This window comes from Syngnathus acus, chromosome 1, assembly GCF_901709675.1.
Source record: "Syngnathus acus chromosome 1, fSynAcu1.2, whole genome shotgun sequence".
Classification (NCBI taxonomy): Eukaryota; Metazoa; Chordata; class Actinopteri; order Syngnathiformes; family Syngnathidae; genus Syngnathus; species Syngnathus acus.
The window spans coordinates 13,954,517-13,970,655 of NC_051087.1; the positions used below are offsets into that span (position 1 = coordinate 13,954,517).

The following is a 16,139-nucleotide window of genomic DNA, read 5'->3' on the forward strand; positions in this document are numbered from 1 at the left end:
GTTGTGATGGATGTGAAAAATACTGTATGTGTGTATACAATATATGCACTTTACTGTCAAATGCAAGTAGATTTCCTGTCAAATATTTTTGGTGTTAAAAATCTACCATTGTGTTTTAATCACAGAACAATTCCAAAATGTTTTTTTCATGTAGTCATAATAAGTTTGAAGTCAATGTGTTGATAGAAACTAAGGAAAGGACAAAGCATTTTGGGTCCGTCATTTGGATAATTGAGAAATAGGAAATCAGTGATCCATGGAGCAGTACAAAATAATGTGACTGCAATAATAAAGAATAGTACACACCAAAAAAAAAATCACCCTTCAAAAGTCTTCCAGACTTAAAATGTCTATACACAAGCTAAAGACGCAAGAGTGTATGGGACGGTAAATGAAATGTAACTGAATCACTTTAGATAATTCAGGCAATACTTTTCTGTATTGTATTTCAAGAGGACTGTAACAAGTAAATCCAGTCTCACTGAGAAATGGCAGACGATTCACAATTTTCTGTACTAAAGTATGCTTCCCTAATTCGTTGGCAGTGGCACTTAAAAATTGAAGTGTCATAGATTGGAAATCCTTGTGTTCGGACTATTTGTGTAAAGCAAAGTTCCTCCTGCAACAGTTTTGGCTGTTAATACTCAAGCCTTCATTTGAGCTTCCACCGCTTCTTCCTCTCGCGTGATGAGATACGGTGTCACAAAATCAAAGAAGAGCAGACTCGATGTTTACCAAGTGAAAAGAGAGAGCATTGTTAAATGGCCATGTGGTGTTTTGGAAAATATTTGTAGTCTGGGAAATAACCAACTTTTATGCAGAATGCACGGCTAAGACGTGTGTTTTTTATTATGACCATTCATTGTTCTTGTCAAAATCCGTTTTGAGACAAATCCACTTGTGAAGCCATCATGAATCTTTGTGCGCAATGGAAATTATGTTATCAGCACAACATATTAAAATGAATTGACACCTTTTTTCACAACCCCTAGGTCACACAAAGCGTATATATACAGTATATATACAATGTAATGAATACAATGTGTGCTCATGTATAGTGCTCCCCCTCAGTTTTGAAGGATGATTTTCCAGACTATAAGTCGCAGTTTTTTTCATAGTTTGGCCGGGGGTGCGACTTACAGTATACTCAGGAGCGACTTACACTACCGTTCAAAAGTTTGGGGTCACAAAATTGTTTGGGTGACCCCAAACTTTTGAACGGTAGTGTAAATATTATTATAATAAAACAATATGAATTAAATATTATAAATTATATCTTATATTTGTATAAGATTATAAAAAATCTATGAATATAAGTATACATATATATTATAAGATTTTTTACACAGAAGATTATATATATAATCTATAAATAATTATCTAAATAAATATATACACTACCGTTCAAAAGTTTGGGGTCACCCAAACAATTTTGTGACCCCAAACTTTTGAACGGTAGTGTATGTGTGAAATTATTAAGACATTATTTTATAATTTCACATGTTATTTTCACACTAAACCGCAAGAGGGCAATCTAGGCCTGTGTAATAATTGGAACTGCAACTGATAATGAGTCTGACGTAAGCCACATAGAAGAGGAAGCGCAGCATCTTCTATCTCCTGAGTTAGCGGAGTTGTTTAAAAGTGACACAGAGGATGAAGACTTCATTGGATTTAGTGATTTGGAGTGACACGGACAGTTAGGTAAACTTGTTAGTATGTTATTTATGCTAAAGTTACGTATCTGGATAACTCTTAATAAGTTACGTGAGGCGCGGTCTCACTTCCTTGTTTATGTATCATGTAACGTTAGCATACCGTACAATTATTCACCCTGTTGTTGCCTCTATTCTATTCTTATTTTAAATTGCCTTTGAAGATGACACGTCTGTTCTTGGTGTTGGATTTCAGCAGATACATTTCTCCCAAAAATGTGACTTATACTCCAGTGCGACATATATATGTCTTGGTCGTCTTTATTATGCATTTTATGGCTGGTGCGATTTATAGTCCGGAAAATACAGTAATATTTTTATTGTGATCTTGGGTTAATTCCATCACTTCTAAACAATGCTGCTTGTATTTTTATTGTACAACCAGTATAGAAATATGGTCTGAACCAGATAAATAAGACTCATTTTTAATTCCGTGACTAGGATTTGGTTGGATAGCAGGGTGGAATGCAATATTTTTTCATTTGATTAGAGAACATTGCTTAGCCTAGGCGGCTCGGTGGCGCACTGGGTAGCACGTCTGCCTCACAGTTAGGAGGGTGCGGGTTCGATCCCACCTCCGGCCCTCCCTGTGTGGAGTTTGCATGTTCTCCCCGGGCCCGCGTGGGTTTTCTCCGGGCACTCCGGTTTCCTCCCACATCCCAAAAACATGCTTGGTAGGCCGATTGAAGACTCCAAATTGTCCCTAGGTGTGAGTGCGGGTGCAAATGGTTGTTTGTCTCTGTGTGCCCTGCGATTGGCTGGCAACCGGTTCAGGGTGTCCCCCGCCTACTGCCCGATGACGGCTGGGATAGGCTCCAGCGCTCCCGCGACCCCCGTGGGGACTAAGCGGTTCAGAAAATGGATGGATGGATGGATGATTAGCCTAACCGCTGTGAAATTATCAGCATTATTTGCATTATTGCATTATATAACCAGATTTAATGTGTCTGCCTGTATTGGTGAATGTGAACATTAACTGTGCATTTCTGTTAACCTCATAATTGTCTTAATTTGCTAATTTGCCTTTGAAATACAATAGATAAAATGCAGCTGACTTCAGCATCCATGACTATGAATTATTTGCTCTCGTACTAACAACACATTTCTTTTTTTTTTTCCCTACCCACCCCTTTTGTTTGCTCATCATAATTTATACCATCCTCCTCATCATCATCAGTGACTAAAAGACGCAAGGCCCATCTGAAGAGGCTTGATCGTCGATGGACACTTGGGGGTATTGTGAACCGCCAACAAAGCAGAGGTGAACTTTCAGACACAGTTGAGCTTTCACACGCAAATGCTTTGACTACTACACTGAATTGTCTTTGCAATGTTTCTATTTTCTCCGAATTCCACATGCAGATTGTTATGAAGCTGAACAAATACTGCGAAGCCTGTTAGGAAGTCAGGCGTCAGCATGGGACATAGATTTGGTACTTTTCAAAATAAAACTGTGCTGCAAACATTTTTTTTCTTCATAAAAACATATTACATATGAATGCGTGTTGTCTATGACTGACATATTTAAAAGACAAAAAAATGAGCTAGAAATAAATTAAACATGACAAAATAAGACGATTTAAAGACAAAACGTCCAAGTCCCAAAAATAATGTCCAAAAACCATTTGAATGTGAACGAAAGGCAAGCGTGGCTGTTGTTTATAAGTAGCTCTTCATATACTACAAGGTTGTTATTGCGTAAACTCAAACTGCAGTTGTGTGACTTGCAGTCCGCACGTATTCCGTACGGACACTGCAACACACACATCAGTGTGAACTACCGTTTTTTTCCGTGTATAATGCGCCCCCATGTATAATACGCACCCTAAAAATGGCATGTTGATGCTGGAAAAAAGCCTGTACCCATGTATAATACGCACCCAATTTTTTTAAGTCCCAATGATCGTCACACACGCAGGGAGGCAATGGGTCCCATTTTTATAGTCTTTGGTATGGTCTTAACTAGGCTGGATGTATTTTTTTTTGTTGGCGTTGATTTCTCCGACTGCCCGTAAAGGCACCACCGCGATCAGATGAAAAGAGAGGAAAGTGACGTGCGGACATGTGAAAAAGGCGGCTCTGTATGGGAGAGACGTTGAAGAGGAATAAAAACACCCTTGGAAACCAAAACTTGCCCCTCGTCGTGACTCGGAGCCGCAACAAATGTTTCGGATTTGTGTAGGGTACATTGTGACAGCAAACGAGCAGGTGATCGAGCAAGCGTCTGATACGAGAGCATTGCGTTCGTATGGAGCGTGTTTGAAGTGAACAGCAGAGACGAAAGGAACAAGGCAAAGTGTTGTGAAATAAAATATTACCTGTAATACGCATTTTGTTATTTGCTGATTGTATTAAACTATCACATTCATTGTCAGTCAAGAAGAGAAGAGGACTATTATCCCTTCTTTGACGAAATGACCAGAGCACAGTACAAACACACTATTGTTCTTGTAACGTGTTTTGTATTTAAGTCCTGTCTGCCCCTCGCTCACCGTCGGATCATTGCATGTGTTACTGTCATGATGTCTGTTTGGTTTCTGTTCCTGTCTTTGGTAATGTCACCCTGTCTTTTTGTTCCACGTCTTTGTCGGTCAGTCCTGTTGTTGGTTTTGTTGTACCATGATTTTCTTAAAAAAAAAAAAAAAAATTAAAAAAAATTTGTACCCATGTATAATGCGCACCCCAGATTTTAGGACAATAAATTAGTTAAATTTTGCGTATTATACACGGAAAAAAATGGTAGGCGTTTGTTTTTTTGCAACATCTGCTCGACAATATGTAAAAGTTTGTACAAAAAAAAAACAACGACCTACAACTAAAAACACCAAGAAGAGAGAATGCCCTAAATATTATCACAAGAAATAATTTTAAATATATTTTTTCATAATTGAAGAGCCCTACTATATTGTGATAGACTGAAACAAGACTTTAAATGACAAAATTTATGCTGCTAACTTAGTTGAAAAGGTTAAAACTGAATTTTATGCAGCAAGTGTTTTACATTACAACAAATGGGAAAACACTAAATGGACCAAAAAAAAAAAAATAGTGATGAATAAATAACATTTGTAGGATCAATCTCTGGATTAGTTTATCCCAAAGCCAGTGGTGATCTTCTACACCAAACTATCTAAAATATTTATTGATCTTGATTTGGGCCTTCCCTTAAAGCGTTCAACTAAGTCAGGATCATGAAATGATCAAACATTGTTGGTCGCCCCACAACATGAAATTCAGGAAGTCAGCCCTACTCCAGATTGATTGATGAAGATTGTAATTCCTTCTATTCACATCAATACAACCTTGCTGCCAAAGGATTTTTATTGGTCAAGAGAATTTTGACAGGTGATGGTGATGAGTTCAGGCCATTAACCTTTGAAAGCTATTGTATGTTTTCTGTGTGATTGAGGTCGCATATGGTCAGTTAGTCTTCCTGATGTGACATTCGAGTCACATGGGTTCAAGATGGAATGTGTGCTAGGATGCCTGGAAAGAAATGGAAGGACTGCAGTTTTCTCCTGTGGTCATAGGGCACTTATTCTAAGCTTCAGGTATTTTAACTTAAGGGTGTTCAAAAACCTGGGGAAGTGGGCATTTAGAGAAACAAATGGAATTTTGCAAAAATGCTGCTCAATTATTAATACCTTATTGTCTTTGCCCTAAACATGTACAACTGAAATGGAAACATTTTGTTATTCTGATTCCCTTGTATTGTCCTTAACCTCCTTGTTTCACCTTAACTCTGTGAATGGAACCGCCACTGTTAATGCCTGATAATGCATTGCAGCATTAGTGACAAGATGAGTGAATGCAGTTTTACAGCTCTGTGCTGGCATTCGAGGTGCAGTTTGATTTAGTAGTATTGACCCCCCCCCAAAAAAAAACAGTCAAACAAATCACTCAAAATGTACATATATGCTACAAGCAATTTGTTAATGGAAGAAACCCTTACCAACGATACTTATGCTAAAACAAGACAGATCCCATTTCATCCTGTAACAAGGGCAAGTAATATTCAGCTCAACAATAAAACAAGGGACCACATAGCCAGGACAGAGTGCTTTGACTTTTACAGGAGTGTTGATTTGCTACTGATGTCCAAGTGACCTTGTTGTATATTGAAGGTGCCAATGTGCAATGAGAGCCACCCTGCCCTGTGTTTGGCAGGCTGCTTTGTATCATCACAGAGAGCCATTACTGACAGCAGGTCCCTAATCAGATTTATAGAATGCCTCTGAGCACCCACTCAGCTTGCTCCATTGCTCTGTATGGCTCACCACATTTGTGTTGTTTTGTAAAGTACATATCTTCCAAGATCACTGTTATATATTCATGGTGATTGGCCTAAGATGTGGTCTGGAAAAAATAAGAATGAAGACCTCAATGCAGCTATGCGAGGACAGCTAATGGGTTTGTTGAGTGCCAAATTGTCACGCTTCCACAAAGCATCATGGAAATTGTATTTTTTTTCTTTTTAATTATTGGAACAAACAAAAATGAAAACAATTTATTCTCATAATTTGGAGGAATAAATGAGCAACTAAAAAGAAATACACTACATTCACACCCATAAAGTACAATGAAAATCTACAGGTTTACATATTGACTATGTAGAATTGTGCAGCAGCTATGTCATTTATTATTCTATGTAGAATAAGCATTATTCCCATCTACTTGCTTTCTTTGAAAACCCAGCTTAATCGCTGGAGTCTAATCTACTCCACATTTTTTAACTTGACTGTGTAGAAGTAAAATGAATGTGAAGTATATCAAACATTCCTTACTGAAGAAAAACACCCTTTAGCTGTGACTCCTGTTTCCTTGAGAAATCTCCCTCCATCAGCCATCTCATATTAAGGCTTCTCTACCTCATCAGCTTCTTCATTTTACATCCCTCTTTGGATTCTTTTCACCAAAGTCATTGCTATGCATATTTAAAGGATGGTTCTCTGCTGCCTACCATAATAATTCATTATCCACTATGAAAATCTAATTTGCTGTCCACGAATCAGCTATCTGTCCCACTTCCTGGAAGTCCAATCTATCCTAGTCTTGCCTCATTCTCTGCTGCTTGCTCAACATTCTACTGCTCTCCAATAAATTTAAAAAGGGCACAATAATAATAATGATATTGTGTTAAGATGAATGCTGCATCAAAGTCCAGATCCCGTGAAGTACCAGACAGCAGCGATTACTAGTAAAGGGACTTATCTTTTAAGGACAAAAGTGAGGGTCTTGTGTTCTATTATAGTCTTCAGGTAGAAGTGGAATGTGGTGAACATATTTAGCCCTACTGCTATTTAAAACAATGAAAGACTGTTAAATACTAAAATCTTATTTCACTTTCTCATTTTTTTCATTCTCAACATCCATTTGCCTTCAGAAGAGAAGTATGTAACAATACAGCCATATAGCAGTCAAGGGAAGGATGAAGTCAGCTTTGAGAAAGGAGTCACTGTGGAAGTTATTCAAAAGAACCTTGAAGGCTGGTGGTATGTCAGGTGAGTGCATCCTTGCACTATACGTAAAATGTTTACATGTGTAGTATATATCACAATAATATTCACAAGGTTCTGCAATGCAAGGATGCATTTCAGGCAAATCAATATGGACACAGTATGCTATGCTTCATGTTAGATGGCAACATCCCATAATCCCAACAATAAGAACCTGATGGAACACAAAAATTTGGGATGTTCAACTTCAACACCACTGTTATCACATTTGATATTAGTACAAGTATTTACTCAAGGACTCACTGATATCAAGTACCAATACCTGACGCCCATAATGATCGCCGGTTACGTACACATTTTTCCTTGTTCTTCATTAACTTTATTCCCGGATCTTTTTTTTCCCTCAATAAATGTTTTTGCAAATATAACTTTTTTTGTTCATTGCTATGTGTCACTTTTACTCACACTGAAGCTATCCTTTTGCTCTTAGATATTTAGGGAAAGAAGGATGGGCCCCTGCCTCCTACTTGAAAAAGTTAAAAGAAGACTTCTCTCCTCGAAAGAAGCCACTGTCGGGCCCTGTGGAAATCATTGGCAACATCATGGAGATCAGCAGTCTTTTACAAAAGAAAGCGGTCAGTGAAAAGGACATCCAGACAGACGGCGAGGGTAGCACCACACCAGAGCGCCACATCTCCAAGAGTGAGATCAGCTTGCCCATGCCCTTTAGCTCTGAGATCAATGCTGAGACAGGCAGGCGGTTGAGCGCAGGCCGTGATACCAACAGTCCATGTCTGGGAATAGCAGCAGCGAGCTCTGCTCGAAGCGAAGCCAAAGCGAGAGGCGAACCGGGTTCCCCGGCCGTTGCCAGAGTTGCGCCTCACAGAGTTGAAGTCGGTGAGTATTTTTGGTATTGTATCTTATTCAACCCTGAATCTGGCATTTCATGGAGTGTTGATTGTATTTGTGAATATGAGCATTTATCTCAAATGAAGTCATTTTCCATTTGTGTAGGCTTTGACTCCATAGGTAAGCTACACTGGTTCTCTACCTAATGAAAACCTAACCTGTGATATAACATGGGTTTGTTGTGTGGATTTCCATTCTGCTCACCTACTAAAAACACATGTTAATTGTTTGCTTCACTAGTGATTGTTGTTTGAGTGCTTGCATTTGAAATTATTGACTTTTTTTTTTGTTAGGGTCTCCCAATCTGAGACAAAAACCTCCTCCAAGAAGAGGGACCAATTTGGTAAGACATTTGACACACTAGCATTCCTGCAGGGTGGAATTCTAGCATGTATTAGCTAGCACGTCTGCATCACAATCCGGGTTCAAACATTAGCTTGAATCTTTTGGTGTGAAGTTTTCATATTATCTCTGCTAATGACAAGTTTGCTTCTTTTGCTTATAAGGGGTTGCAGTTGCCCAAGCCACCAGAACCACCTGCTGTGGAAGCAGAGTATTACACCATTGCAGATTTCCAGTCATCCATTTCTGATGGCATCAGCTTCCGTGGAGGACAAAAGGCTGATGTGAGAAGCCATAAACACATTACTCATCACTTAATTGATTCAGCCAATGCTTATTGGTTAGGCATGATTGCTGGACATTATGTTGCAATTCAATCTTTGTAGTATTTTTTTTTCTTAGATTTTCTTTGGGGGGGGGGGGGGGGCTGCAGCCTTGCAGCAGACAAAATCTAGATCCTAAAATCTGAAATCTGAAAGGATGATTATTGAAATTCAGCCTAAAACGTGTATGTGTTTAAGGCTTACGTTGCCTGAGGCAATTCAGTTGTTGGGCCACGGTTTGCTGCATTTTTGGTATGTGTTTTGTGCATAAAAAAATTGTTTTCTGTCTAATATGATCTCCTTATTCTCCTTGTCATAAAAAATATTTTGTACGGTACTGAATGAAATAACTTATTTCAAGTTAACTGTTATTTAAACAAACGTAACTTTTTTAAATGGCGATCTGCCTCTTATTCTTTGATTAATTGTAAAAACAATACAGTAGTATCATAATGTAAAACAAATGATCATACAAAAATATAAGCAAAAAACACTACTTACAAAACATATAACAGTTGGGTTCAGCATTGTGCGAGTGGTCATGCTCGCACTCTTCAGACCTCACAGTTAAGTTGAGCGTTTTCATTATTGACCAACCCACACATCTTTGTACACAAAAAAGGCTGCCAATCTTTATCAATGCAGTTTGAATGCTGTTGCTTCTTCAAAATTTTGAATCTCAAATCATTCTAGTGATTTAATGTGAACACACTTTCAAAGCAACTATTATTGAGTGAATGACACACACAAACACAGCATCAATGCAATGGCAGAAAAAACACAGTCCGTAAGGGTAGATTTTACCGTGCACAATGTACCGTGCCATCCATAACAAAGACATAAAGATGTGAAAATGTGCAATTTTAAAGTTTTGTCTCCTTTGTTGTATAGGTGATAGAGAAGAACCCTGGAGGTTGGTGGTATGTACAAATTGGAGAGATGGAGGGCTGGGCGCCATGTTCCTACATCGACAAACGCAAGAAGCCCAACATCAGCCGTCGAACCAGCACCCTGACCAGGCCCAAAGTCCCACCCCCAGCACCGCCTGTGAAAAAGCATGATTCTGAGGAGCCTCCTCCTCCTGCCACATCCACTCCTAAAGTAACAGACTCAGTAAAAAGGTCTGTGTATGAGGAACCTGAATACGATGTTCCTGCAATTGGCTGTGAAGGTGAATCGGATACAGATTCTCTCAAAGATGAACATTCCCTGGATGTTAAGATTAGTAATATAGTCAGCAACAAGTATCGCAGTTCCCCGCCTTCAAGTAAAGCTTCCCCTCCCGTCTGCAAAAAATCACCAGTTTTCACCCAACGGAGGGCCTCATTTAGATCCGTCGAAGAAGTTGCTAAAGAGGAATGTATCTATGAAAATGACGGCTTTCGCTCTAGTAGTGGGATGGAGGGAAAGACCGCTAAAGTGTCAAGTGAGCCCAACTCTCCAAGGACCTACCATTCTTCAACAGTTCCACGCAAACCCTCTGGGTCTTCACCGTTGCCTGGTCACCCCACAAAAACAGTGACCCCAGAGATGAATAGAAGAAGCCAAACTCTTGGTAGACATACAGACATTCACTTCCGGTCCCACGAGAACAATCCCCATTCCTCGTCAGACGAATTGAATCGAGGCACCAAGAAATGCACAGGCACTAGCCAGGATGTGGAGCAGAGAATAGGTCAGAGCCCGTCAACTAGACCGAAGCCTTCTGTCAGACCTAAACCACTCCTGACTAAGTCAGATCCTCAGAGTCCTGAGAGGATGGACATCAGTTCCCTGAGACGCCATTTGAAGCCCACAAGTCATTTACGACTTGGACCGAAGCCTTCTCGAGGAGAAGACGCTGAGACAACCTCTGTAATATCATCTGAGGAATCTGTCAGCTCACGCAGTGCATCGGATCTTTCATCTGTGTACTCCAAAAGTAGCTATGGAGAGACTGACGCAGTGGGATCTTGTCTCTACCGCTCCCTGGATGCCTACAAGAAAGTCCAAGAATCTGAGATCAGCTTTCCAGCTGGGGTGGAGGTGGAAGTTCAGGAGAAGCAAGAGAGTGGCTGGTGGTACGTGCGCTGGGGTTCTGAGGAGGGTTGGGCTCCCTCATACTTTTTAGAACCTGTCAAGCGAGCAGGTGATGCTGCGAGGCGAGAATCAGATGGACATGGCAGTGGTGGCAGTAAGTCCAATAGCCTTGAGAAAAATGAAAAGCACGTTATGGCTCTAAATAATGTCAATATTCAGGTTTTGACCCAGCAGCATCAAGGATTGCAAAGGAACACTCCGCCAATTCCTTCCAAGCCTCCGGGGGGCTTCACAAAGCCATCTGGGGTGGTTAATGGAAGTGTGCGGATGAGGAATGGGGTACGCCAAGTGGCAGTGAGGCCTCAGTCTGTATTTGTGACGTCAACGCAGCCAGCTAAGGATACACATTACATGACGGGATCCCTGAGACGAAATGACTCACTTGGCAGGAGTGATCGCTATGGCTCCGGTTCTGCCACACTTGGTGTCCACCGAAATGCCTCCTTCAGCACAGTGCGACCACACGTGGTCGTTGAAAGTCAGACAAGACCTGCCGAGCGCTCGAACCTTGGGTCCTCGGTGAGCGGGTTCGTCTCAAGCAATGTCCAGGATCCCCTTGGCAGATTAAGCCAGCGCAATGGTATCCCTGTGTCCACAGTCCGTCCCAAACCCATAGAGAAGAGCCAGCTGATCAAAAACAACCTTGGTAGGGATGTGTATGTGTCCATCGCCGATTACCATGGTGATGAAGAGACTATGGGATTTACTGAGGGCACCTGTCTGGAGGTCTTGGAGCGAAACCCCAATGGTTGGTGGTACTGCCAGGTGCAAGACAGCCTGCTTCCCCGTAAAGGCTGGGTCCCATCCAATTACCTAGAGCGCAAGAAATAAAAGCCACCCATATTCACTTCAACACATTTTTTTTTGAAGTCCCTGAGGAAGTGGGTGACATAATCCTTTAAGAATGTTACCCACAGTCTCCCACAAGCAATACGCCATTGAATATAGCCACTTCGAGAAAAGGACACATTAAGTAGTGGGATACTTAAATAGGTGTACGGAGAGTGTGAAGCATTTTACCTGGGAGCGAAAGCAAAGGATCTGGGACAATATTTGACAAGGCCCACCTTACAACATGGTCAGAAAGGGGTTTTTCTATAATTACATCACAGATTGTGATGGTTGATAAGTGCCTTTTGTGTTTCACCTAAATGGAAGTACTAAATGGTGGATAGATAATTGTTACACCAACCAAATCTTTTAAATGTGCCATACATCTTTGAATACCACCACTTGGTGACTCCAACATCAAGTTGAAACAACTGTTTGGGATCTAGCGTGATAATTGGTTAAGGCTTAAATGGAAGGCACATGTTTGATGGGCTGAGAATGATATTTCAAGTTCCACTCATCAAAAAAAAGGCTTTTCTCTGTGTTGTATTTTGAATGTTAGTGTTTAATGTTGAGTTGATGATTCCTTAGATAATTATTTCTGCTTTCTTGTGACATCTCATCTGCCAGCAGCCAATGTGATCAAAGTAAAAGCTCTTTCAACATTCTACAACTCGAGTGACTTTTGCAAAACACACAATAGTCTAATTAGTCGCAACGTATGGACCCTTTAGAGCAGGGGTCTCAAACTCCAGTCCTCGGGGGCCGCATTCCTACATGTTTTCCAAGTTTCCCTCGTTAAACACACCTGATTCAAATGATCAGTTCATCCTCCCGTTCTGCAGGAGCCTGATAATTGAATCAGGTGTGTTTAACGAGGGAAACTTGGAAAACATGTAGGAATGCGGCCCCCGAAAACTGGAGTTTGAGACCCCTGCTTTAGAGTTTATAAACAATGTGGCGGCATTTTGGGGATGTGGCTTAGCTGGAGGCAAAAAGATCCAGCACACTCGCTTGAAAACATAGGTGAGCATTTTTCAACGTCGTTTATGTAGAAATGGACACAAAAAATTGTCATTTGAATGAATATGTGAGTAAATTAACTCTACGACCATAAATGTTAATCAGGTCGTTGGCCATAAAGGGGTCCATAGACTTTTCAATAATCAGTCGCGTATTTGTGCCTAATGTTTTGCCCCCCCTCCCCAAATCAAAACATCCAGTACATCAAATTACAAATGATTAGATGAGATATAAATCGTCTCAAGCAGTTTATTTTGCAATACGGAACAGCATTTTTGAGGGGTAAATTAATATCCTGAAGTGAAACAATTATTACCCAAGTGATTAATAGTTTGTTTCACTGCGTTTTGTTGACTGTGTTGTATATGTGTTGTATATATCTTTTACAAAATATTACTGCTGTTGTGTGAGTGCCGTGCCGACTGGAAATTCCGTGGAATAATTTAAATCCAGGAGCATACTGTACAAATGCCTTTGTATTGCATTTGCCCATAATGTGAGCATTTCATTCATTTATGGTACTAATAATCAAGTGTTCCACAAAGTACATAGAATAACAATTCTGAACTGTAACATGAAAACCTGGAACAACTTGATAAAAGAAGAATGTGTATTAGGCAGCAATGAAGGCATACAGCGACATCACTGACAACCATAAACAGTGCATAAACATATCTATTTTACCATTAACATTACTTGCCTCAAAGTGCTTTAATGCAGACTGTTTAATTTTCAGTAAGCTCTTGACATTTTAGCAGTTTGAACATATGGAATGTCAAACTGAATTCATCATTTTCAAATTTGACCCGGCACACCAGGCTTCTCTGAAAATTAAAAAAAAAAAAAAAGTGTTTTTTTGTTCAGTAATGTAATCAATAACTATAATTTCATATCTTAATCAAGAAACCATCATTTGTTTTATTGTTCGTATTTGGAAAAATAACACAACAATGAGACTTTAGCATTAAGATATACTTTTGATTAAAGGCCACCTACATACTCATGTATTATTAGCTATTACAGAAACAATACTTTACCAATTCTTAATTTGAAGCAACTGGGCCAAGTGTCGAATATCACAACATATTGGTTGAGCACTGTAGATAAATCTTAGCATGGTAAAAAAAATGTTTTAAATAAAAACTAAACAAAAACAGGAAATAACATTTTCATACTTTAGATTTAAGAGTTTTTACAGCCCAAATGGCCGATGTTCAAGACTGCTGAAATACATTTTCTAATGAACAGTGCTAACTTTATTTGTTTTCTGCTGGACAGTATTATTCAAATGAATAAAAGGTACCTTATCTGCTAGAACGCAGTTATCTATTTTGGCAAAACTGTTTTAATTTAAATGTGAATGCACAATTACAGTATTGAGGAATGAAGTGGTTCTGTTTTGTTGATTGATGCACTATGAAAACATGTTTTTACTGGGCATTAATTTTAAGACGCAGTCAACACTCAGCATAGTAGTTTTTATTTTAATTTTGCTCACTTCTAAATTATTTTATTTCCTTTGTGACCAATGTACTGACCAGATGCAGTAAAATTGTGAAATAGAGACATCATGTGGCGATGAAAAGGCACTACAAAAGGATTTTATTATTTATCTTGTCTACCTCAGTGCAATGAGAAATGCACTGCTGGTCAGTGAGCCTTAAAAAAAAGTACACAATTTGATTGTCTATTTTTCACAGCTTAAATATTACAGGCCTTTTTTTTTTCTCTTAAAAGTAGTTTTTTTTTTATGCTGTGCGCTGCAACTTCAACAAACCATCGGCACTTCCTTCATCTTTGTTGTATTTTACATAATGCCTGATTGAGGTACATATTTATTGTAAACTGTCATATGTTATTGGTTTGACAATCAGTTTGATTATCCACATTAAAATAAGGAATCATGCATATGAATTGAAAAAAGAAAAAAAAACTTTCGTGTTTGCACAGCAACTAAAGTGATTTTATTGTCGGACGGAGGCATTGCTATGAATTGATGCAAACGTAATTCATGGACCAACGATTTGAAACAGATCCTCTCTTGCCATAAGGCAGCATAACTAGACGAAGGCATTATGTAAATGTGCGTCTCGCTTTAACATTTTTGCCCAAGCTAATTTTTTGCCCGTGTTTTTGTCTTTTTTATAAAGCTGAATTTACTTGGCTGATTGCAAGGGAATTATTTTATGTCGTTTGTATTTTTACCCCCATCAGCCCTGGAGAAAATGTGCAATAGTAATGTGTGGAGGATAATGATTGCAGGTCTAAAAAAAAAAAAAAAAAAGAACAATATGAAGGATTACACATTGCATGTTGGGTGTAAGTATTCCCTGCCAAATAACCATTTCTTGTTCTTGGCTTTTCCAATGATTTCAAGAATGCCATATGTGTATTTGTCAAAAAGAGTAAACATGACAAACCATTTTCTCATTAAACTAAAATCCATGCTCATTGGACCAAAGCAATTGTATGTGACATCTTATATTCTTGTACCTTGGTGGAAATGACTTAATGACACATGTGAGTCTTTGCTCATCTTTATGGAAATACCCGACAGAAAAGACAAGACAGCAAGCCATAAGCTTATTTTGCTGTTGAAATTGTTGACAACCGGGACTACTTCACAGATGGAGAGTCGTGGCACCAGGGGCCTCCTCTGAGCTGTCATATTTGTGCGTGAATGGAATTTTGATATTTGTGTCATTTATGTTGTCTCCACTCTTTTCTCTGTGTTTGCTACTCACCTTCATGGATGTCTTCATTGACATTTACAGTTTTATTACTAACCAGTCTTAACAGCTATGTTATTGGATGCTGTAGCCGGGCCTACAAATGAAATCTACATTTTAAAACAGAAAAACTTTTGCCTTTTAAGTATTTAAATTTTAGTGAGTGTTTTGAGGGCAAATAAAACTTATTTTGCAAAGTATGTCCAATATCTTTTGATAGATTACACATTTTGAGTTCAAGCTAGGTCCTAAAACGTCATGAATGCAGAATATTTGCCATGATCAGCGACACTTACCTCTCAAATTGTCTTTAACCGAATCAAATTTAAGGTGGCCTGTAGCAGGCATCCAAATTCAGTTCATCTTTCAGTAAATAAGGGTTCAAGGGTTTTCTAATTCAGCTCTTCAGAAACAAAAAAGGAAGAGTTTTCAGGGTTACATGTTTAAACATTTCCTTGGTAAAAGCAGTCAATGAAATAATTAGGTCGTGAAGGGAAGAGAAGCTTTCAGATGTTCCCACAGTGCCAAATGCGGCCTGTGTTCAACCCACTCACAGCTTCTGGCATGAAATTATAATATGATGCGGCTGGGAAGCACCATTGACCACAGGAGAATATGTACCCCCCAAAAAAATCTATTTCACCAGAAGGCAGCAGCAAACCTGTGGCTGCACTTTAAGGTGCTTTTCGGAAATAATTCCAGCACACACACCCAGCCCATTTCTAAAATGGA

General features: G+C 39.2%; 1 protein-coding gene across 5 annotated transcripts in view; it reads left to right on the plus strand.

The window, feature by feature from the left end:
* Nucleotides 1-12,385, plus strand: part of sh3pxd2aa (SH3 and PX domains 2Aa) — an 81,904-nt gene extending 69,519 nt beyond the window's left edge. For 3 of the 5 annotated variants that reach the window (XM_037254298.1, XM_037254311.1, XM_037254331.1), the window contains 7 exons: nt 2,893-2,976; nt 7,099-7,216; nt 7,662-8,068; nt 8,186-8,200; nt 8,374-8,423; nt 8,587-8,706; nt 9,637-12,385. In XM_037254298.1, the coding sequence (XP_037110193.1) occupies nt 2,893-2,976; nt 7,099-7,216; nt 7,662-8,068; nt 8,186-8,200; nt 8,374-8,423; nt 8,587-8,706; nt 9,637-11,655 (2,813 nt within the window). In that variant the 3' untranslated portion in view covers nt 11,656-12,385. The remainder of the gene's footprint in view (nt 1-2,892; nt 2,977-7,098; nt 7,217-7,661; nt 8,069-8,185; nt 8,201-8,373; nt 8,424-8,586; nt 8,707-9,636) is intronic. The other 2 variants (XM_037254306.1, XM_037254321.1) reach the window with 1 other exon arrangement.
* Nucleotides 12,386-16,139: the final 3,754 nt, after the last annotated feature.